The sequence below is a fragment of the Chaetomium tenue genome, assembly GCF_020726465.1.
Source record: "Chaetomium tenue strain MPI-SDFR-AT-0079 chromosome Unknown F5144scaffold_3, whole genome shotgun sequence".
Lineage (NCBI taxonomy): Eukaryota > Fungi > Ascomycota > Sordariomycetes > Sordariales > Chaetomiaceae > Chaetomium > Chaetomium tenue.
In genome coordinates this window covers 4,888,244-4,908,565 of record NW_027117331.1, presented here as the reverse complement: position 1 = coordinate 4,908,565, position 20,322 = coordinate 4,888,244, and the positions used below count along the sequence as shown (strand labels likewise).

Below are 20,322 nucleotides of genomic sequence, written 5' to 3'. Positions count from 1 at the left end.
CCGTCGCACGAGGAATCGCATTTGAGACTTCACAGTCTACCATCTTAGCGAGCGGAAAGCGAAATCCCGCTGGAGCGCTTGATCTGGATTCACCGAGGCCGACGAAAGCGATTTGCGAGAAAAAAATGATGTTATATTTATTTGGACGTGGGGAATTGCTGTTTACCTTGATGGAGATAGAGGCGAAGAGTGAATTTTCCGGTGGTGCACGATGTAATATTCTGTACGGAAATCCACCCTGCATTTAAAGAAGTGGGTCTACAGGGCGAGGAGTGGTTTTCTACAGGGCGAGGAGTAGAACTCCATCAAAGACGTTGGACGGTAGCTCCACCACGACATGCTGTCGCTGTGGGTGCTGGAGGCGCGCCACAGCGTCTGCGATGGGGCGTAGTAACAAGCGGTCGATCTCTTCTAAGGCCCAGACAGGCCGTACCTGAGAATCGTGGTAGAGAGAGTCCGCAAAGGCCAATACCAAGGTCTGTAGATTCGGAAACGCTTCGCCCAGGTAGCAGAGGTAGGCGGCAAGTTGCACTCTGCCCTTATCCGCGAATAGGGGCATCAAAGGCTCCCTCGTCCAAGGGTTGCCGCGCCCGCGGGGAATCTGGCCCCAGAGCAACAGCTCCCAACGCAGCTCGAGCGAGGTGATGCTGGCCAGGCGCTGAGGCAGCAGCAGCTGCTGGGAGGTGCGGTGCGGTGCGGGGCAGAACAAGGCGTCGAAGAGGGCAGTGCTCTCGAGGAAGAAGGTGTTGGTCGAATATAGGACGTCAATTCCCTCAGCATACGCCTGCCGGCACGCCAACAACTATCCCAAGGCGCCGATGGCACCCCCACGACCAATACTCGCAGTTGGCGCGGCCGCGCAGACATTCATCGAAATGAGGGTATATGTACTTGCTGGGAATCACGCGGTGGCATACGCAGCCGTACCAACGCCACGCTGGGGGCGCCGCGTGGTCGGGGGAGGCGCACTTGCGTAGAGGCGCCGAGCCGAGCCCATGCTCGCATTTGGCGTATCTCGGCAGCAAATCGAGGCTATCTTCCCGTCGCGGGCGAGAAAGTCGCAGGTCCAAGTGCACAGTACGTTGGCCAAAGGCGGCGACTAGGACCAGGCGCCGAAGCTCCGCGGGGAGTGTGGCCAAGATACCGAGCGTGGCGACGAGGTTTTGGGAGGGGGCCGTCGGGGTCAGAGGTCGCGGTCGCTGGGAGGGGAGATATGGAAGACATGGGAGGGGCGACGTTTCGGCCGGATTCGAGTCGTAGTTGTTATTGTTTTCAGCTTGGTTTACGTTGCTGTGCCTACCTCGGATAGTGTTAAAAAAAGCGACGGATACGAGAGCCTGGAGGTTGGCTTTCTACCGACATGATAAGGACGGGGGCAGGTGCACGAGGAGACACAGAAGGAGGGTGTTTGGGCAGGGTTTGGTGAAATTTCACGACGAATCAAAGCAACCCTTAACTGCTGGGCGTTTCATTCGCAGCTCCTCTGAGGAGCTTATGTGGGTCTTAACCTCTACGAAATTCGGACGCTGTCTTGCGTCAACTGGGGCTCTTACATTTTCCTGTATTCCACTCTGCTCCGACCGTGAAACTAATTTCTAGCACATCCGAGTCCCATTTCCATTATCCGATTAATTGGAGGGATCAAGTTCAGCAGAGGAATCCAATCCCTTTACACCCAGAACCAGAGCAATGGTTGCCTCCAAAAATGACCTCCCTCCCGAGCCTGGGGCCGGTGCCACGCGCACCAGCCCGGATTCCGATATCGAAGCAGCCGCCTCATCATTATCCTCCCCAACAACATACCTTAAAACTGGCCCCACACTGAACTACACTACAATTAACCCGACAATTCACCACACAGCCGGGACGGCCCCTCACCTCAATGATACGCAAACCGAACACGATGACATCGCCCCCACTGCCGTCGAGGCAACGCATCTTCGCCGCGGTCTCGCCCAGCGCCACCTTTCCATGCTCGGCATCGCCGGGTCCATCGGCACGGGCCTATTCCTCGGCCTCGGCGGCGCCGTGCAACGCGGCGGCCCGCTCGGCGCGCTGCTTGGCTACGCCGTCGTGGGCTTCGTCGTCTGCGCCGTCCAATTCGCCCTTGGCGAGGTCGCCGCGCTGATGCCTGTTACGGGGTCCTTCGTGCGCCACGCTGAGGCCCTAGTCGACCCCGCGTGGGGTTTCGCGATTGGTTGGAACTTGGTGTACGGGAATCTGCTGAGCATCCCGAGCGAGGCGACGGCGGTGGTCGTGTTGGTGCGGTTCTGGTGGGAGGATGTGAGTGCGGCGTGGATCATCGTGGTGTTCATGGTATTAACGATCGGGGTGGGGTTGGCGTTTGTGAGGGTGTTCGGGGAGGTGGAGTTTGTGTTTGCTATGCTCAAGATTTTGCTGGTGGTATTCCTGATTATACTGGGGTTGGTGATTAATCTTGGGGGCATTTCTGGAACCGAGCGGATCGGCTTCAGATACTGGAGAGATCCCGGGCCGTTTGTTGAGCATATTGCCACCGGGGATTGGGGGAGGTTTCTAGGATTCTGGGCTGTCATGACCGGCGCCGTGTTTTCTTTTGCGGGAGTCGAGTCGCTGGCTATGGCAGCTGCGGAGACCCAAAATCCGCGCGAGGCCATACCACGCGCCTGCAAACGTGTCTTCGCGCGCATCATCATCTTCTATATGTTGGCCGTCCTCGTGGTCGGGATGCTCGTCCCAAGCAACGATAAGCGTCTGGACGGTTCCGGCAGCAGCGTCGCTCAAAGCCCGTTTGTTATTGCCGCCTCGCAAGCGGGCATATCTGCCATCCCGTCTGTGGTCAACGCCGTCGTAATTACCTCGGCCTGGTCAGCATCAAACCAAGCACTACTCGCAGGCACTCGAGTTTTATATGGGCTGGCGGTCAAGGGACAAGCGCCCAGCATCTTTCTGAAAACGACACCGTGGGGCGCGCCCTACATGTGCGTACTGCTGTTTGCGGCCTTCATGTTTCTCAGCTTCATGAGCCTATCCGAGGCCGCCATCACAGTCTTCTGGTGGTTGGTCTCGCTAACAGCTGCGGGAGTTCTGGTTTCATGGTCGTCGATCCTGCTCAATCACATCCGTTTGATGCAGGCTTTAAAGGCACAAGGCATCGATGCAAGTAGGCTACCGTGGCATAACTGGTGGACAAGCAAGTATTCTATTCTTTACCGAGCCGGGCGATGAGCTAACCTTTCGCAGGATATTCCTCGCCGGCCGGATTGTTCATGTGCATCCTCATTCTTCTAACTGGCGGGTTCACCGTCTTTACCACAGGAAATTGGGATCCTGCCCAGTTTGTATCGTCGTACTTGTAAGTCAGATTCGTCACACTCCTTGGTCGCAGCCGTGTATTCTGTTCTAACGCCATCGACATAGGGACATCCCCATTGTTCTTACAGCCTATGTATTTTGGAAAGTTTTCCGGAAAACGAAAATTGTATCTTTAGACGAGATACCGCTCGAGGATGCTCTTGCGAGAGCAGATGAGTACCACCCGGAACAACTCCCGGATAAGGAGAGGGGTTGGGTAAAAGCCATCAGCTGGATATGGGATTGAGGACGAGGCCCTTAGTGCCTTTGTTTTCGAGAAGTAAATGAGCGGAGCGGTCCTCAGGTACATTGCAATTTCTGAGCACATTGAACTCGATCTTGATTCCAGGTTACATCTGTGAGCACGGCGACAATGGTGCCGTTCTAATGTGGAATTTCCTTTCCAAACAGCCAAGTTCTTAGGCACAGTCAAGACGTTTGACAAGACATTTCCAAGGACTAGCTCGGTCTCTTGAACGACAAATCCACACACGGTTAATGATTGTTTCCAAGCATAACATTATTTCATCGCTTAGCCTTTATTATTAGGATTGCCTCGTACGTATACGAACACTACCTACTTTCATGGAATCTATACATTGCAGTGCTACGCGGCCCTGTCAGAGCATTAAACTACCACTTTCCTTGATCATTGTATCTTCAGATCTGTTGTCATGCTGCACTTCACCTTGCCCAAAGTCGTCATACGCTGGCTTCAGGGGTGGATGTGGCACGGCCAGCTGCTTGGTCGCAGTCTTAAGCACGCCATCTCGCGTCTTATACACGCGACGCGAAACATGGCATTTGCGTTTCACAATGTCTCCCGAAGCCTCCGGTTCCCATGCTCCTCATTCCTAGCCTGACAAATGTATCCCTTTTCTGATTATCGAGCAACCATTGTCAAGACCCCGAGACGAGGGAGCATAGTCAATAACAAGTCTTGGTTCCCCATATACTACTTGGCCCTCATTTTGGCCTCGGGACCCTAAAACAATACAAATTCTTAATTATACTCCTATTTTTACACTTCAGCTTAACTGCGGCCATCCAAGATTCCACTCCCGCCGGCAGCTATGGATTCCACCGAACCGGATGCGGAAACACCCCTGCTCGGCAACACATCGAGTCCCCGAGAACCCTCAAGCCCTCGTTACAATGCCGATTCCAGCTTGACAAAGCCACTCCATTCTGGAGATGTCGGTGCACGGTCACTAGAGGACGACGTTGTGCCGGAGACGGCGGTTCTTGGACGCAATTTGGGATGGAGCAGCGCATACATCCTCATCATCTCTCGGGTTATCGGAAGCGGTATCTTCGCAACTCCGGGCGCCATTGTCAGCTCCGTCGGGAGTATTGGCCTGAGCCTTCTTCTCTGGATTGCTGGGGCCATCATCAGTTGGTTCGGCCTGATGGTTGCGCTGGAATACGGCTGCATGCTCCCGCGCTCTGGAGGCCAAAAGGTCTATCTCGAATTCACCTATCGCCGCCCGCGTTTTCTTGCCTCCACTCTCGTTGCTGTACACGCCATTGTTCTCGGATTTACCGCCAGCAATTGCATCGTGTTTGGGGAATACCTCCTCTTCGCCCTTGGAAAAGCGCCAGCTGAACACCCAGTACAAGTTAGGCTTCTAGCGCTCGGTCTCATGACCGGCATCACTGTCCTCCATGCATGCTCCATGCGGACAGGTGTTGTGATACAAAACATGTTGGGCTGGGTCAAGATCGGCTTGGTAATCTTCATGACGGTCTGCGCAGGCGCCGTTGTCACAACACGATACACGCCGAGCGAACCAGTCTCAGTCATCCGCGAGCTTCATGCACACTCCTTTCCCTCAACTTGGAATGGTCTCTGGGAAGGCTCTGTCTGGAACTGGGGCGTGATCAGCACGGCGCTATTCAAAGTATTTTACAGCTACGCCGGTCTGCAGAATGTCAACAACGTCTTGAACGAGGTGCGCGATCCTGTGAGAACGCTTCGATCGGCGGCTCCGACGGCGCTGGTCACGATCTGCTTGCTTTACCTCCTCATCAACGTGGCTTACTTCCTAGTCATCCCACTAGATGAGATCAAGGAAAGCGGGGAGTTAGTCGGTGCATTATTTTTCGAGAGGGTGTTTGGTGAAACCTTGGGAAAGCTCCTGCTTCCCTTGGCCATCGCTGTTTCAGCAGCAGGCAACGTTATGGTCGTTACATTCGCTTTGGTATGCCCACGCCCTGCTGTTGATGGACAAAGCTAACACCACGCTCGACAGGCACGTCTAAACCAAGAAATTGCACGCCAAGGCCTCCTCCCTTTCGGCGAGCTATTATCTTCCACGCGTCCCTTTGGATCCCCGCTTGGTGGTCTGGTCCTGCACTACATCCCTTCTGTTATTGTGATATGCATCCCCTATAAACAGATCTACTCATTCATTCTCGAAGTGGAGGGCTATCCGGGCCAGTTCTTTTCCCTCTTTGTTTCCCTCGGACTAATTCGGCTGCGGTGGACTCGCCCGGATCTCAAGCGTCCGTACCGAGCATTTTTGCCGGCTGCTTGGTTTAACGTCTTTTTATCCACTGCTCTGTTGTGTGCTCCGTTTATCCCCTACAATGGAGAAGACTGGAGTTCGCATATATCCAGAGTTAGCTACGCGTTTGTTGGCATGTCTGTGTAAGTACTGCTCTTCCCTATCCACTACAAAGAAGCTCCCTAACTAGAACAATAGTCTCGTGTTTGGTGTTGTGTATTGGGCGGTATTGACAATCTTGCTACCCCGGTTACAAAAATACCGGCTGGAGGAGGTAACTAGCATCCTTCAAGATGGAACAACTGTTACCAAGTTGGTTCGTACCCCGTTAGAATAGATAGATTACTACTAGACTCGGCCCGAAAAGGGAAAACAATAATTCAGTTTACATCACCGCAATGAAGACGGCTTCCGGGTATGTCGAGCGCCACAGCGACCCGAAATGCAAAAGGACTTCCGTCCTTCCTCGTAACGGGTACCCCGGTTGCTTTACCGACGTGTATGGTTGGTCTCTCATGCTTCTTCAGCCTTCTTTCTAATTATAGTTGCGGGCAGCAACCTCCCCCAACTCCCGAGACATCGGAACACGACGAGCTGAGCTCGCTGAACCTGCTTACTTTTTCCATTGGTGCGGGTGAAAGGTAGCACGCATCCGGGTGAATTCTGCAACCACGCGTCGACAGCAAACCTGGTAAGTACAAGGTGGGCGCCTAGTCAGAGCCGATTCAGCCTACCCTATCGCTTATCCCGGTCCAGACACAAGTACCGTAGCTTCATTCCCAGAGTTGCATTGCAGCTGTCAGCGCGCCACGTACCAATTGTCACAGGATGTAATTTTTCAAGGCCAGGGATACAGATAAGGATATAGAAGAAGTCTTCTTAAGTCGTGGCCCCCCTCGCAAAAAATGACTACAGCTTCCGTTCCCAAGCAGCCATCAGTAACGACTTAACACTAGGTAGTCATGTTACTTGCTTCGGTCGTCCTCTCCATTGCGGGTGCCGCCGTTGTTACGGCACTCCCAGCCAAGCATGCCGATAACCCCAAATGCACAGCACCGCAACAGAGACGCTCTTGGTAAGTCCGACCTGAACCTCCCACGTAGGTTCTGGCGGTGGAATTCAGTGATGCTAAACATATACACAGGCACGACATAAGTGACGCCGACAAGAAGGCTTATCTCGCCGCCAACCGCTGTATTCTAACTTCGCCCCAGAAGCTCAACCGCCTTCCAGGTGCCAAGACCAGATGGGATGAGCTGGTCTCTCTTCACCAGATTCACGCCTTGCAAATCCATACCACAGGCCAGTTCCTGCCGTATCACCGATACTATTTGAAGACTCTGGAATTCCTGCTGCAGGAGTGTGGATACACGGGCGCCATTCCGTAACCGGCCCCCATTAGTGTCGAAATATCGGAGAGTCACTGACACATGAAATAGCTACTGGGACGAAACTCGTGACGCCGGAAAATTCTCAGCAAGTACTATTTTCGACCCCGTTACTGGGTTCGGAGGAGGTGGCACGGCCGCGAACCCCTGCGTCCCCAACGGCCCCTTTGCAAACCTCACGGTGAACATCGGACCAGGGTTTGGGTCAGAGCCCCGATGCGTCAACCGTAGGATCACAGATTTCTTCAGTTCTCAGTGTGGGGCGTCGTATGTCGCCGCTGCGCTCAACCACACAACCTACGAGACTGCCCTGGACGGTATCTACTCTGGCCCTCATCTTCTGGGACATATGTCGCTAGCAATGATGGTAGGTCCCTGGTTCCCTTTTTCCTGTTGATCTTTTCTCCAATTATTAACCATCTGGGTCACGTTTAGGACGGCAACTCGATAACCTCATCTGGCGATCCGTTGTTCTTCATGCACCACGGCTTCGTTGACAAAATGTGGGCGACCTGGCAGGCGGAAGATCCCAAAAAGCGGCGCAAGGACATCGGTGGGCTGAACGCGCAGGACCCAGCGGTTGGCTTCTCGGAGTTCCCCGGAGGGATGGAGCAAGAGTCTTCCATGTGGGGAAAGCCGTCGGCCGCAATTTTGGCCGTCACGCCGGACCCTGCGAGTGGCGATAAGGGTGGGAAGTATCTGACGTTGGATCATGTCATGTCTTCCCTGGGTATTATTCCCAATGCTACTGTCGCGGATGTGATGGATATTAAGGGCGGCTATCTGTGCTACGAGTATGTCTGAGTGGCGCTGAGGATAACACGAGTCACGAGTCACAAATGAACCAGGAATTGCTTTCGTTGCCTTCCGTGACTGCCTACTCTCAAAGCCAGGCCAGCTGTGCAATACATCTGGACCCAAATGATCACTGTATGATATTCCTCATGCGGTTTGAAGCATTCAAGGCCACAGTATTGACCTTGCTAAGTAAGCCGTAAGTTACCTATCACCATCTGATTCGGGAGACTGTCTCCCTCGGGCCGTACGTGCCGTGCCATAAGTCCCAGCCCGTTTCGCGCAACACCAACAGAATCTATACCGGGATTTGCGAATGTCGGTAACTACAAAATATAACTTCCGGGATTTCCGTGTCTCCGGTGTGCATTTTGCCTGTAGCTCGCAATCTACCTGAGGCCGTCTGGAGAATGGAGGATGGGCGCAGTGGGTTGCCGCGGCGTGGTATGGAGGCTGCTCTCGCATTGCGTCTCGACGGGTGGTGGAGGCACATACCCGACAACCTGGAAACCTCATGCCTCCTCTGTTGCCCGAGCCTCGCCGCTTGAATGCAGCAACAATATCCTACCCTGACAACGTCGGATTGCGCAACGGGTAACTATTTGCACAAGCGGAACTAAATTCATTGACCTGAACCGAGATGTGCTCCGTCGTATGACATTGGCGCGCGTATTCGGGACCACGTCGATGGGCAGTGGCTTCAACCTTCTGTTGATGAATCCACCACAAGTCGATGAGCGGCATGGCTCTCCCTGTTCACAGTTTATCCGAACTGAGCGTGAAATGTGGAGCTGTCGTAATGGCGGTGGGAGGTAATATAAAGACACCGCTTCAGCATCAAGTTACCCACCTGATCCCAGGGCCCGCTATCTTCGTACCTTCCCATTCTAGAAGCTACAGATCGCAAATTACAATGCTCGGGTTGGCTCTCGCAAGTCTGCTCATAGCCGGCGGCCTGGTGTCAGCACATGGGCCAGGTCACGATCATGCCCGTGAAAGAGCCGAGCGTCGACAATTTCTTGATATACACACCAATTCTCTAGGCCACTGCTCAAACAAGCATGTGGCTGAGGGTCTTTATCAGCGTGCGGTCCAGAGGCGTGAGCTTCGAGCTCGCTCGTTGATGGTGCCGTCGTCTCTTCGCGCCCTGAAAGGTAGGTAACCTTGTATTATCCATCCTGGAAACCAGGATGGTGACAGCCATGGAAGATTAATACTGTTCGGTAGCAAGGCAAACTTCGTCACTTGGAAAATCACATAAATCTGACAAAGACTTTGACGCTTCCACTGACCCCAAGGAGGTGTTTGCCAGAAATAACTCCTGCGTTCTGAATCCCGAAACAACCGAAGGCCCCTTTTGTGAGTCGGGCTTGATCTAGTCCTTGCGGTCACCTATCTGGTAGCTAACTCGGGCCGCCTCAGTCGTGCTTGGTCAGGATGTGCGGAGCGAGCTCGTCGATGGGCAACAAGGAGTGCCACTCCATCTCGACATTCAGCTTATCGACGTCGACACATGCGAGCCGATAGAAGGATCATTCATCGAGATGTGGAGTGAGTCAAACCCATTGCGACCTGAAAGTCCATTACTTACTAACTCGATGTGTAGATGCCAATTCGACCGGAGTCTATTCTGGAGCTCTCGCCACTGTCAACGGCATTGGTATGTCTGATTTGGCCAACCTCGACCGAAGCTTCCTCAGGGGTTCGCAAAAAACGGACGAAGATGGCGTGGCACAGTTCCAAACCATTTTCCCGGGTCACTATGAGGGACGCGCACCGCATATTCACGTCATCAGTCATCTCAATGCCACGGCTCGGGCAAACAACACTCTCTGGGACTCCCGTGTCACACACGTTGGTCAGGTATTCTTTGATCAGGATCTCGTCAACAGTGTCAAGCGGGTTGCGCCGTATTCTACGAACCGGCAGAACCTGATGCAGAACGCTGCAGACAATATTCTACTGCAGGAGGCTGCAACCTCTGATCCCTTTTTTCACTATGTGCTGCTAGGAGAGGATCTGCAGAAGGACGGCATATTTGCATGGTTCAGCTTCGGTGTGAACACCACCTTTACCCGCGACATCATGGCTGCGGCGATGAGGTTCAAGGAAGGCGGCAAAATGGTAACTACGAACCCGAAAATTCCAGGCTTAGACAGGATTTTCCCGGGTGGCTTTCCAACGGCATACAACCCCGGGTTTGGAGGGCCTCCCCCAGCAGCTCCGACAGGGACGGGCCAGTAATGGAATCGGAAGACTTGGTTTAGATGGATCTCGGTTCAATCTTGTCCCACGTACTTGTCCGGGGATCCATAGGGCCAGGCTGACAACGAAGCTCGTGACTTTGAGAAAGTCCTAGACCATCTGAAAATGGAGTTGATGCTTTTATTTTTCAACAGACTCAGTACATTAGCCAGCCCCGAATGCACGACTGAAACCTCAATGGACAGAAGGGATTCAATGTGATGGAATCAACAGCCGCTTGCGGTGTACGACAGTTACCTTCTCCATGAGGCTGGTTCCGGGATTTAAGGTATTCTACAATACGACCGTTCTGGACTTCGCCGTTTTAAGTGAGTCCTAAGAAATGACAATGAAGAAGAGCCGCGAAGTGCATTTGATGAGGTCATTTGGGCTGGCATTACCATTAATTCGGCCCGCGGGGAAACAAAGCGAGATGGATGGCGTTTAAAAGAGACCCGACGCTCTGGGCCGACTCTCTTAGTTCTAGATGTCGAAACATCCCCCGCTCGCAACAACTCACTTCGATAACAATCAACCCAAAGGCCCGCAGACCATAAAAGAAGAACAGAAACGCCAACAGTTGCCAATAATGGGTGCCGCGTCGAGAATAGCCCTCGTGGCTCTGCGTGTCTGGCAGCTCATCTGCTCCATCATCGTGCTTGGAATCCTCGCTCGTTTCCTACGCGTTCTCTCCGAGGCCGGCGCAACCAGGGATGGCAGGGTAATCTACGGCGTGGTCATCGCATCCATCAGCATCCTCTTTGCGATCGTTTTCATTGCTCCTTTCTTATATTCTTTCTTACCATTCCCCATTGACTTCGCCCTCTTCATTATGTGGCTGGTGCTCTTCTGCCTTTTGATCACGGTTAGCTTCCAGTATTAACATCAACCGACCCTGATACTAACTTTTGCTTAGCGAACTGGTACCAACACATGCAGCTCGCCCTGGTTTTGGAATTATTGGGGGTACTATTGGGGAGGATGGTGGAGAAACCCCTTTTCCATCATCAACGGGCCAGCTGATATCGCGTACACCGGATGCGGTCATTGGCGAACGGTTTTGGCATTTTCGTTTATGGCCATGTTTGGGTTTCTAGTCAGCGCATGCTTGGTGAGTTTCACTATCGACCGAAGCTAAGAAATGCGTCCCTGACCCCATCATCAACAGGGAGCTTATGTTGTGTCTCGGTGGTGGACCAAGAGAAAGGGAGACCGTCAAGCCGCGACCACGACGTAAGTCAAGTCCAAACAAGTGTCATTTATAAGAGGATTAACATTCCAATGCCAGAACAACGGGGGCACCGCCAACGGCACAAATTGGAGGCCCCGCACAGGGTCATGGAGCGGTTCGTAACGGTTCGGGAGCAGCTCCGACCACCACCACGGCGACGGCGGGGCAATCGGCCACCTACGTATAGGCGGGCACCTCTCCAAACAGACGCCGCTCGCTCGCTGAAGTGAGAAGGCCATGGTTGTGATTTAAGGCCCGGACTCAAATCGCACTGCATCTAGCCTCAAAGCTCAAGATACATTGATCAGGACAACCTCGTTTCTTCAAGAATAATAGCGTATTTAACCCAGAACTAATATTGCGATCCGTTGCGTCTAACGTGAGTCACTTGAATGAATCAGATATGAAAGAAAAGCCAATCGCAGTTTGCAGCGTGGTTAGAATGTCGCATGTGGACTGTTCATGCAGCCCGTGATATGTTGGGTTTTGACGGACTTGGATGTCGCGGGTGCCACCAAGCCAATCTTCGGCATCGCTGTTACTAGAAAATAAATACCAACCAGTGCGGACGATCTCATGTGGGAGAAGCAGGGGTCTTTCTTGACATTCAGGACTCGGAACGATAGCCAGAGTAAGGGAGAGCTAGAATGCTGGCACCGGGCCTACCAGGCCTTCGGTACGTGTAAGTAAGATGCAATCGTCCGGACCCGCTTAAGATTTAGACCAACCTTAAATCATCTTGTTCCAAGTTCATATTACTAGGTACTTGTGAGGAAGGTTGGCACGGGGGAACAACTCAGGTTTGCATGGGGGGTGTTCCGTTTCCATGTAGTAGAAGCTGAACTGTAGGTAGGTACCTAGGTATTATACGAAGTAATGAAGTAAGAGGCAAGTTCACATCAGCGATGGCCTGCACGGTTGGCCCGGGTCCCTCATTCGAATTTACATGGCAGTGACGGACTTGTTGCCTAACTATCAACAAGGCGTGAAACCCGAGGCGCGCCTCGGCACGCCAGGGTCGTTTATGCACCTGAGGGGCGGGTGTGTTGTTTTCGGCACCGCACATTGATGTCAGCGGCCGCCGAAATCACATCAGCGGCCAGTATTGGAGTTGGAGGTTACGGAGCCACGTGACAGGGAACGGGACAACGGGAGCATGCAAGCAGAGGCAGGCCACATGCGGCATGCGCGCAGACAAATGCGGGGAAGGCCACCGAGGTCAATTGCAAGTCAACGAAATTATGTACGCCCCAAGCAAGCGCGGGGGATAAAAAGATAAGGGTGGGTCCAGTTATGGGCCGAGTTCCGGAAACGGCGCATGGGAAACCTGAGTAGGGCAAGATCGATCAGGAAGAAACACGTTGAGCATTTCGATCTTCCCCAATGCCAAACTAGCAGACTGCAAGCCAACCAAAAGGCAAAGGGTCAGACGTGTTTTGGTCGTTGACAAATCCGTCAACATCTCAAGTGATCGGCTGTTGATGCTCAACGACGGGAAGAATCGGGACGGTTGGCCTCGGAGGGTGGGGAGGCGAAAATGCGAACACGCCAGACCAGCTCCCATCCAAGAATCAAGGAACGTAAAGAGAGAAAAGGAGAAAAAAATTAAGTAGCGTATATAGATAGCCAGACACCATTCTGCGTCAGGAGGAAACGCGATGATTTCCACCCCATTCCTTGCGTATACTTCTTTCTTTTCGTTTCTCGCCACTTTCGTGGAAACTTGAACCGTTACCATATGGCCAGATTCGGGACCAGAATGGTGGGATGGCGTTGCAACGGGCGCTCCGGCGTTCGGGGGGCCAAGCAAGGTCCCACCATCCCATTGGCCGAGTCCAAGACATGGGTCGATGGTGGCTTTCGGAGCTTGTGAAATGCGAAAAACCACCCCCCCAAAAAGGCCTTGACCTCGACCCGACATCCGGCTTTTCAGACTTCGCAACCCTCACGCCTGCCAATTCTCCTCCCTCGACCTGTCCTACATCGTTGTTCTTGCCCATCGCCATCAGACCTGCCCAGCCGCGCCCAAGACCACGCGTAGGACAGCTGTCGTCGCGAGGAGATCAAAATTCTTTAACCCTCGGAGATCCACCGCACTCTACCGTGCACCACCTTCGAGCCCGCACCCGCAACCCAACCCGGTGAAACCAACCAAAACGATGTTCACCACCAAGGTTCTTCGCCAGGCAGCTGCGCATGCCGAGCGCACTCCTTCCATCCGGTTTATCGGCAAGCGCACCATTCCCGGTATGTCCGATGTGTCTGCTGAGGGCATCGCCCTCGCTTGAAAACGAGAGACTAACGTGGGCATTTCCGTAGCATCCGTGGACCACTCTCCCCAGCCCCATCCTGCATCACCGACCAACTCGCTTCCGGATTCCTTCACCAAGTCTGCCCACTCTACTTTCAGCGCCTACCGCGACCACGCCCAACAATTCGGACCTCTTCGCAAGACCATCAAGGCTGACGCCGGCATTGGTGGCGCTGCTGGGTCCCATCTTGGCCCGGTCGCCCCTCCCAAGGGCGTCTTCTTCGACCGCAACGACCTTCCCACCCGCTTCCACCGACAGCCCCTAACCGCGGCCGAGATTGAAGCGATTGAGACCGGCGGTGCGGCGCTCTTTGTTTGAGCGACATCTGCATTTTACAACCTACTTTTTTCCCAATGGGCCTGGCGACTAGCGGGGAACCACTCCCGCGAGGTCTGCCTCGGAATATAGCGGTTCGGCCATTTCATGGCCGGTCTCAGTCGCCACAGAACACACGGCACGGTGTGCATTAGGGCAAAGGGTTTGCGACAAGGCGCAACGGATGAGAGTGCAAACACAAGCACGTAGGCAAGCTGGTCGAGAGACTGCTGCCGGAGTCTTGATATCGGTTTCGGGATATGATACAGAAAGCGATGTTTCCTTTGTAGTATGCGGGACTGTGGGGACTGTGGACGTCTGATGCCACACACCCTCTTATGGATGTACATGAGGAATGGAACTCGGGACGAAAAGGGCCGTGGAAACTTGCCGGAGCAAGTTATCATGCGGGGTTTTGGTTGAGAACTCGGTCTCTGTGGCAAACATCAAGAGCCAGTATAGATCGGGATAAGAAATGGCAAATAGCTTCACCAAACCAATTCCGCTGCCCTTGACTCTTCACGTTTCAACGAAACTAGGGTCAAGGTGTGACATTGCCGCCGTAGACCCGCCGCGCGAAGTCGATGGCGGTCCTGACGTCCATGTATATGAGTACAACTAAGGCAACTGCCGCCTGCAATGGAAGGGTCGAGTTCACATTTGGAGCTTAGCCAGAGCTGCATTGTATGATACTTTCTACTCACGTCGGATGGAATGGACGGCAGTGTTGGATTAGAACCAGCAGTTCATGAAATTACAGAGTTATACCTGCAAGGCTTGGAAATATGTACATTAGTACTTGGTTGTAGCGACACTCGAGTAGTAAGTTGAGTTTCGCGGTCGCTCCAGGCATGCTCTCCCATTTGCTTCATTGCAACCCCGCCATGATCAAGTGGCAGGTGGCGACAGCTGGGGCCTCAATAACCAGGCTTCAACTTCGGCGTCTGAGCGTCTCTCTTTGCATCAGCTTCACCTAATTCCGTGTTGTCAGCGGCTTGACAATTGATAACGAAAAGGATTTACCCGAATATGAGCGCATAATGTACACGGACCTGCTCGACACCGTTCTAGTCAACCCTAGGAACGCGACGGCGCAAGAAAACAACATCGACCCCAAGGCAGCCGAACCGCGAGGGGCAGCGACGGCAATGAAAGGTCGGGGACACGAGCCCTCGGGTGCCGCGAGCGAGGCGGATGAGGAAGCAAAGTGCCCCGTCGACCACAAAACTCGCGAGTTGTGGTTACAGCAAGCCCAGAGAGAGCGTGCATCACAGGCGACAGCACCCTCAACACCACAAAGTCTGCAAAAAACAAGCACAATATCAGCTCCGTCCCAACAACCTACTTCTTCCTGGTCGTCATGGCTTCGCCTGCCCTCTTTCTCGCGACAACCGCAATCCGAAGCTCCGTCAACGACCCAGCAACCGCCGCGCACACAATCACGCCTTGACGAATCCCGCGAAATCTCGAGCATCCCCCGCACCTCCGACCCCGGCCCAGCCGCATGTCCCGCCAACGATGAACAAGAGACGGGGGCCTCGTCGACTGGCCATTGGGTGTACCCCTCTGAGAAACAATTCTTCGAGGCCATGAAGCGCAAGGGTCACGAGGCGGCGGCCGCAGACATGAGGACGGTGGTGCCCATCCACAACGCCGTCAACGAGCGAGCGTGGGCCGAGATCCTCAAGTGGGAGGCGCCATACGTGGAGCCCGTGACGAAAGGCGGGTGTGGCGGACCGAGATTGCACAGCTTCGCCGGCTTGGGCAGCGCAACCATGAGCCCCAAGGCGAGGATCAACACGCTGCTCGGCTACACGGCGCCTTTCGACCGGCACGACTGGGTTATCGACCGGTGTGGGACACAAGTGGAATATGTCATCGACTTTTACTCGGGCCGGAATGACGGGCGTGGCAAGGGGAAGCTCAACTTCTATCTAGATGTGCGGCCCAAGCTGAACACATGGGAGGGCGTTAAAATGCGGGCTATGCGGGCTGTTGGGTTCTCATGACGGCGAAAAGGGAAGGGGCCACGCGGAGTTGTCTGCGTTTCCTTGTACGAATATCATGTACGTATTTATGTACCATACCACTCAGTGGATTGTCGCGGTGTCCAAGGTGAGGTGTGGGATGTCTGCCCAGTTCGGCCTCGACAACAACTGAAGTCCGAGGACATGAAAAGGGTTTCAGGCCCAGGGAGAACATTACATTGACTCAACCGAACACGGAGCCTAAAACAAACAAACCCCCAAGTTTCCCGTTATTCGCATGGTATCTCAAGTAAACAACAACGTCCCTACCCAAAAGCGTCTTGCCGCCCGTTAGCCAAAACCCCTGTATCAGCAGCATCGCGAGAAAATGCCAACTCTATTCTTATCATATCCCCGTTTAATCAGTCATGCTTTGCCTCCGAGATACCATTAAAGCGTGCCGGGTCCTTCTCGGGCAGGTGGAGGCCTAAATGGATCAGTACCGGGCACAAATAGAGCTGTCGAGGCCAAAGGTACTGGCTTACCTTTCCTGCCGTCACCCGCCCGGACCCTCACCGGCAACCTCGTTTCCAGGGCATTCACCTCGAGATCCCAACCGGCAGTCGTCATGGCGGTGAATATCGTCTGCTTCTGTTCCTCGGACACGTAACCCAACGGCATCTCGTTCTCGTAGTGGCTCTGCAACCCGTCTTTGAGCGCTGAGTCAAAGTGGTAGGCATGGTTGACGGCGTCGAACCAAGCAGAGAGTGGGGTCTTGGTCCCCTCCTTGAGCGCAATCCTCATGTAAAAATAGCCCCCGCGATGCCATATCCCCATGAAATATGTGCTCGTCTCAAAATCGTACCGGTGGTATCCTTTCGGATTCCATCCCATGAGATCCCCATACGTTCCAAAGTCGCAGAAGCCCGTGTAATCCCCGCTCTTACTCGCCAGATTTCCTCTCCCCTTACGCAGGATGCTTTCCCTATGCGACACTTGCTCCGGAGTGAGGACGGTCCCATGATCTAGCCATTCCCGGAACACAAGGGTGGCCCGCTGGCGGTTCAGCGAGCGCATTTTGACGGCACGCACCGCGTGGTAGTTCATCGCCAGATGTACCCCGGCTAGAACAACCATAAGCATCCACACCACCTGCTTGTCCTCCACCATCTTCACCACCAACGACCCGACCAGCATCCCCAACAAGCTGACGACGGTTTCCTGCGACGCCTCTTTCGCATTCAGCTCCGCCAGGTTCCCCGTCAGCGCAAAATGCGCCGACAGACTAGCCTTACTCGCATTGGCCGCGACGCCGCACAACGAACGCAGCACCCCCGCGGAAACGATCACGCCCAGCTTGGGGAAGTACGGCAGGGCCGGTGTGAGGAGGTCGAGGAACTGGGCGCTATCGTTGAAGATATCGGCTAGGAAGCGGTAGAACTTGCACTCGGGTTCGATGGCCTGGCCCATGCGGTGGGCAAACAGGATGGTGGCGATGCGCGAGATGGTATCGCCTGTGATTTTGAGAATCAGGGCGCCGGTGGGGGACGACGACGAATCACCAACCCCAAGACCCTCAAGCACCGCGCGGTTAGCGAGTAGCGAGGTGATGGACGAGGCGAAGGCCTGGAGGGAGTCGTAGGTTTGGTACGGGAGGTAGTCGTCGGTTACGGAATGTGGGTAGCCGGCGGGTAGGAACGCGTAGAGGATTGCCTTGGGGATAGGCACTTCGGTTTTCTCCTGTAAAATGATGGTCAATTAGCTTCCTACTGAGAATCTCGGAGCGAAGAAAAATAAGGGTTGGACAAGGAGGCGGGCAGCGATGAGCAAGGGGAATCGCGGTGCAAGACACTCACGGACTTGAGCTGCTCCTTCTCCCCGCCATTGGTGTACGTGCAGAGCACCTCACCCGCCGGGTCGATGTCGTAGAAGCTCCGGCTCATGGCGGCGCCGGTCGCATGCTCGTCGACACCCCAGGGTTTAATTCCGGGCGTCAAGAATGTAGGACGGGGACGGCGATTGTCGAGCTGGTGAGGGACCGACGTCCGCGGGTTGGCAGGACCAGAAGCAGGGGCTGCCGGCCCGGGGGCGTCCAGTCGCGTGCCTTCCGCCCCTGTATGTCGGCCTCGTTCCCCTGAGGCTGAGGCGGCTTCAGCGCGCCTGACGTAACGGCGGGGCTTATCGTCCCTTATCAAAGGCCACCCACAAGCCCATCCTGGCTGAAAGTCCGGGGGATCAGTCACTACCAAGAGAGACGGTTCCAGGATTGCAACATGTCAAGGTGCGCTGTGTGGGACAAATCCAACGCCAATATATTCAGCGCGCGTGGCCGCTTACAGATCATATCAGCGCTCGTTACTCTTGGCATTTGGTCGAGGGCTCCTAATACAACAATACAAAAATCATCTCTTTGCCGGGCTTCCGTCCTGGGCAACCAAATACTCTTCGCTTTTAAGGGGCCCCTCCCCAACCCCCGTCAGGATCACGCGGCTAACACCAGCCTTGAGGATTCCGGCGACCCCTTCATCCAAAGAGATGCTCGACTTCAACCCCTGGACAACAGTGCTCTTCCAGCCGCCAACCTCGCCACCCAGCACGTGGTAAAGAGTCCCGACAACCGCTTCGGTGTCCTTCTCCAGGTAGTAGATTACAGCGTTCGGACCGGCATCGAACGTGTAGGCAGCCACGGTCCTTCCTGCCGCAGCGTTGATCTGTTCCACCGCCCGAATCGCGGCGCGCGAGACGTCGTTCATGTAAAAGATGGGCGGGTATGTATCGGCGCAGGTGGCATGGAACGAGTTGGAGTCGCGCATGGTAACCTCGGCAAACGAGGCGAAGTCGCGCTCCGCAATGGCCTTCTCCATCGCAGCCATGTTCTGCGGCACGACCTTGGCAATGCGCTCCTGGAACAAGCCCGAGGTGGCCACCGTCTGCTGCATGCCCGAGGTCGAGCTCACACCCTTCTTGGCCGCCGACACGACGAGGATCAGCGCCCTCATGTCGGGCCAGTGCGACGCCTCGGCGACCTGATCGGCCATCGAGTCGCTGCCGTCGGCCGCGTCGCCCATGCGCCAGGCGACATAGCCGCCGAAGAGACTGCGGCATGCCGACCCAGAACCCTGGCGCGCGATCAAGCTCAGTTCGGACGGCGAGGCGGGAAGCTCGTACAGGTTCGCGATGGCCCGCACGAGTGCGGCGAAGCCTGCCGCCGACGAGGCCAGGCCTGCGGCGGTCGGGAAGTTGTTCTCGGACACGAGGCGGAGTGGCATTGTCGAGAGCTTGGGGAGGGAGGGATCGGCGGCCTCGAGGGCCTCACGGCGGGTGCGCAGTTCCCGGAAGCATGCCTGCGTGCGGGCCCCCGCGATATCGGACGGTTCACCGTTGAGGAGCAGCGAGTCGCCTTGGGCAGCGGGGTACGAAGCGGAACAGGAAGCCGTGGTGAGTGTGCGGAGGTCAGCCTGTGAAAGCGTCACCGAGAGCGAGCTGTTGGTCGGCAGGTTGAGCTTGGGATCGCGCTTGCCCCAGTATCTATCATCGGGCAGCGGTCAGTTAGGTACCTGGCTGCGTTCGCATTTCGCTTGCCGCTCCTAGTCAGAACGAGAGGATGCGTACTTGACAACGGCGATATTCACCGGCGCCGTCGTGCTGGCGCGGTACACTTTGTCTGCCATGGTTGAAGGTGGGTGTTTTGCAGGTAGTTGGGCTGCGGTGTGTGGAGGAAACACTTGAGCGGTCAACAATCTCCTTCTTTCTTCATGCTGTAGCCCATCCTGGCGGGGTATTTAGGTCTGGCACCCAGGAAATTGTTGCCAAGGATCGGCGCTGGAAACAGTTAGCGGGGCAGATCTGCAGGGGTCCATCAAGTCTCGGCCCGCAGCTCGACTGCCGCTCAAATACCCGCTTAGTCACATGACTGTACTTGTATTATTGTCCAACTTGTGCCTCACACCGCAGCATTGCTCCTCGTCCTTGCTGGCGACCTGCTGTGCCTTTTATTTTGGACTTGCTTCTTCCATTCCGACACGTCTCATCTTTTTCCTTATGTACTTATTCCTTTCTTCTCCTCCCAATCATGTTACAATCTTTGCCCTTCTCCGTGTTACGGCAGGACTTAGGTCATGTGCTCATCTTGCCCGAAGAGTACCTAACCGTTAGCATTTGCATCTTTAAGTGACAACAGCATATAACAACTTAGGCAGCAACAGGAAGTTGGAATGAGTAGACGAAATT

General features: G+C 54.7%; 10 protein-coding genes across 10 annotated transcripts; 6 read left to right on the top strand and 4 right to left on the bottom strand.

Moving 5' to 3' along the window:
- Positions 1-280: 280 nt before the first annotated feature.
- F5144DRAFT_629262 (uncharacterized protein) lies at positions 281-1,463 on the bottom strand (the record flags this gene model as incomplete). The annotated part of the gene is made up of 3 exons (XM_066792372.1): positions 1,357-1,463; positions 918-1,199; positions 281-802 (listed from the first exon to the last, which is right to left on the bottom strand). The coding sequence occupies exons 1-3, from the start codon at positions 1,360-1,362 to the stop codon at positions 281-283; spliced, it is 810 nt and encodes a 269-aa protein (XP_066645656.1). The 5' UTR covers positions 1,363-1,463.
- Positions 1,464-1,507: 44 nt separating this feature from the next.
- F5144DRAFT_570369 (amino acid permease-domain-containing protein) lies at positions 1,508-3,759 on the top strand. Its single transcript, XM_066788760.1, has 3 exons — positions 1,508-3,172; positions 3,223-3,334; positions 3,400-3,759. Exons 1-3 carry the CDS (start codon positions 1,690-1,692, stop codon positions 3,578-3,580), a joined length of 1,776 nt encoding a protein of 591 aa, XP_066645655.1. The 5' UTR covers positions 1,508-1,689; the 3' UTR covers positions 3,581-3,759.
- A 647-nt stretch (positions 3,760-4,406) lies between these two features.
- On the top strand, positions 4,407-8,083 carry F5144DRAFT_620369 (amino acid permease-domain-containing protein; the record flags this gene model as incomplete). The annotated part of the gene is made up of 7 exons (XM_066792019.1): positions 4,407-5,534; positions 5,733-5,983; positions 6,524-6,542; positions 6,797-6,915; positions 6,985-7,224; positions 7,280-7,595; positions 7,664-8,083. 7 exons carry the CDS (start codon positions 4,407-4,409, stop codon positions 8,030-8,032), a joined length of 2,442 nt encoding a protein of 813 aa, XP_066645654.1. The 3' UTR covers positions 8,033-8,083.
- Positions 8,084-8,936: 853 nt separating this feature from the next.
- F5144DRAFT_647565 (Intradiol ring-cleavage dioxygenase) lies at positions 8,937-10,342 on the top strand (the record flags this gene model as incomplete). Its single annotated transcript, XM_066792922.1, has 4 exons — positions 8,937-9,177; positions 9,251-9,382; positions 9,446-9,574; positions 9,630-10,342. 4 exons carry the CDS (start codon positions 8,937-8,939, stop codon positions 10,265-10,267), a joined length of 1,140 nt encoding a protein of 379 aa, XP_066645653.1. The 3' UTR covers positions 10,268-10,342.
- Positions 10,343-10,856: 514 nt separating this feature from the next.
- On the top strand, positions 10,857-11,405 carry F5144DRAFT_485468 (uncharacterized protein; the record flags this gene model as incomplete). The annotated part of the gene is made up of 2 exons (XM_066785500.1): positions 10,857-11,132; positions 11,184-11,405. The coding sequence occupies 2 exons, from the start codon at positions 10,857-10,859 to the stop codon at positions 11,403-11,405; spliced, it is 498 nt and encodes a 165-aa protein (XP_066645652.1).
- Positions 11,406-12,716: 1,311 nt separating this feature from the next.
- F5144DRAFT_211951 (uncharacterized protein) lies at positions 12,717-13,557 on the bottom strand. Its single transcript, XM_066783050.1, has one exon. It carries the CDS (start codon positions 13,417-13,419, stop codon positions 12,790-12,792), a length of 630 nt encoding a protein of 209 aa, XP_066645651.1. The 5' UTR covers positions 13,420-13,557; the 3' UTR covers positions 12,717-12,789.
- Positions 13,558-13,657: 100 nt separating this feature from the next.
- On the top strand, positions 13,658-14,128 carry F5144DRAFT_487576 (uncharacterized protein; the record flags this gene model as incomplete). Its single annotated transcript, XM_066785618.1, has 2 exons — positions 13,658-13,745; positions 13,818-14,128. The coding sequence occupies 2 exons, from the start codon at positions 13,658-13,660 to the stop codon at positions 14,126-14,128; spliced, it is 399 nt and encodes a 132-aa protein (XP_066645650.1).
- Positions 14,129-14,956: 828 nt separating this feature from the next.
- Positions 14,957-16,513, top strand: F5144DRAFT_212082 (cytochrome c/c1 heme-lyase). Its single transcript, XM_066783052.1, has one exon. The coding sequence runs from the start codon at positions 15,166-15,168 to the stop codon at positions 16,132-16,134; it is 969 nt and encodes a 322-aa protein (XP_066645649.1). The 5' UTR covers positions 14,957-15,165; the 3' UTR covers positions 16,135-16,513.
- A 1-nt stretch (position 16,514) lies between these two features.
- Positions 16,515-18,035, bottom strand: F5144DRAFT_547342 (vitamin B6 photo-protection and homoeostasis-domain-containing protein; the record flags this gene model as incomplete). Its single annotated transcript, XM_066787466.1, has 3 exons — positions 16,515-16,579; positions 16,638-17,832; positions 17,949-18,035. 3 exons carry the CDS (start codon positions 18,033-18,035, stop codon positions 16,515-16,517), a joined length of 1,347 nt encoding a protein of 448 aa, XP_066645648.1.
- Positions 18,036-18,048: 13 nt separating this feature from the next.
- On the bottom strand, positions 18,049-19,820 carry F5144DRAFT_212169 (GHMP kinase). The gene is made up of 2 exons (XM_066783054.1): positions 19,705-19,820; positions 18,049-19,620 (listed from the first exon to the last, which is right to left on the bottom strand). Exons 1-2 carry the CDS (start codon positions 19,761-19,763, stop codon positions 18,495-18,497), a joined length of 1,185 nt encoding a protein of 394 aa, XP_066645647.1. The 5' UTR covers positions 19,764-19,820; the 3' UTR covers positions 18,049-18,494.
- Positions 19,821-20,322: the final 502 nt, after the last annotated feature.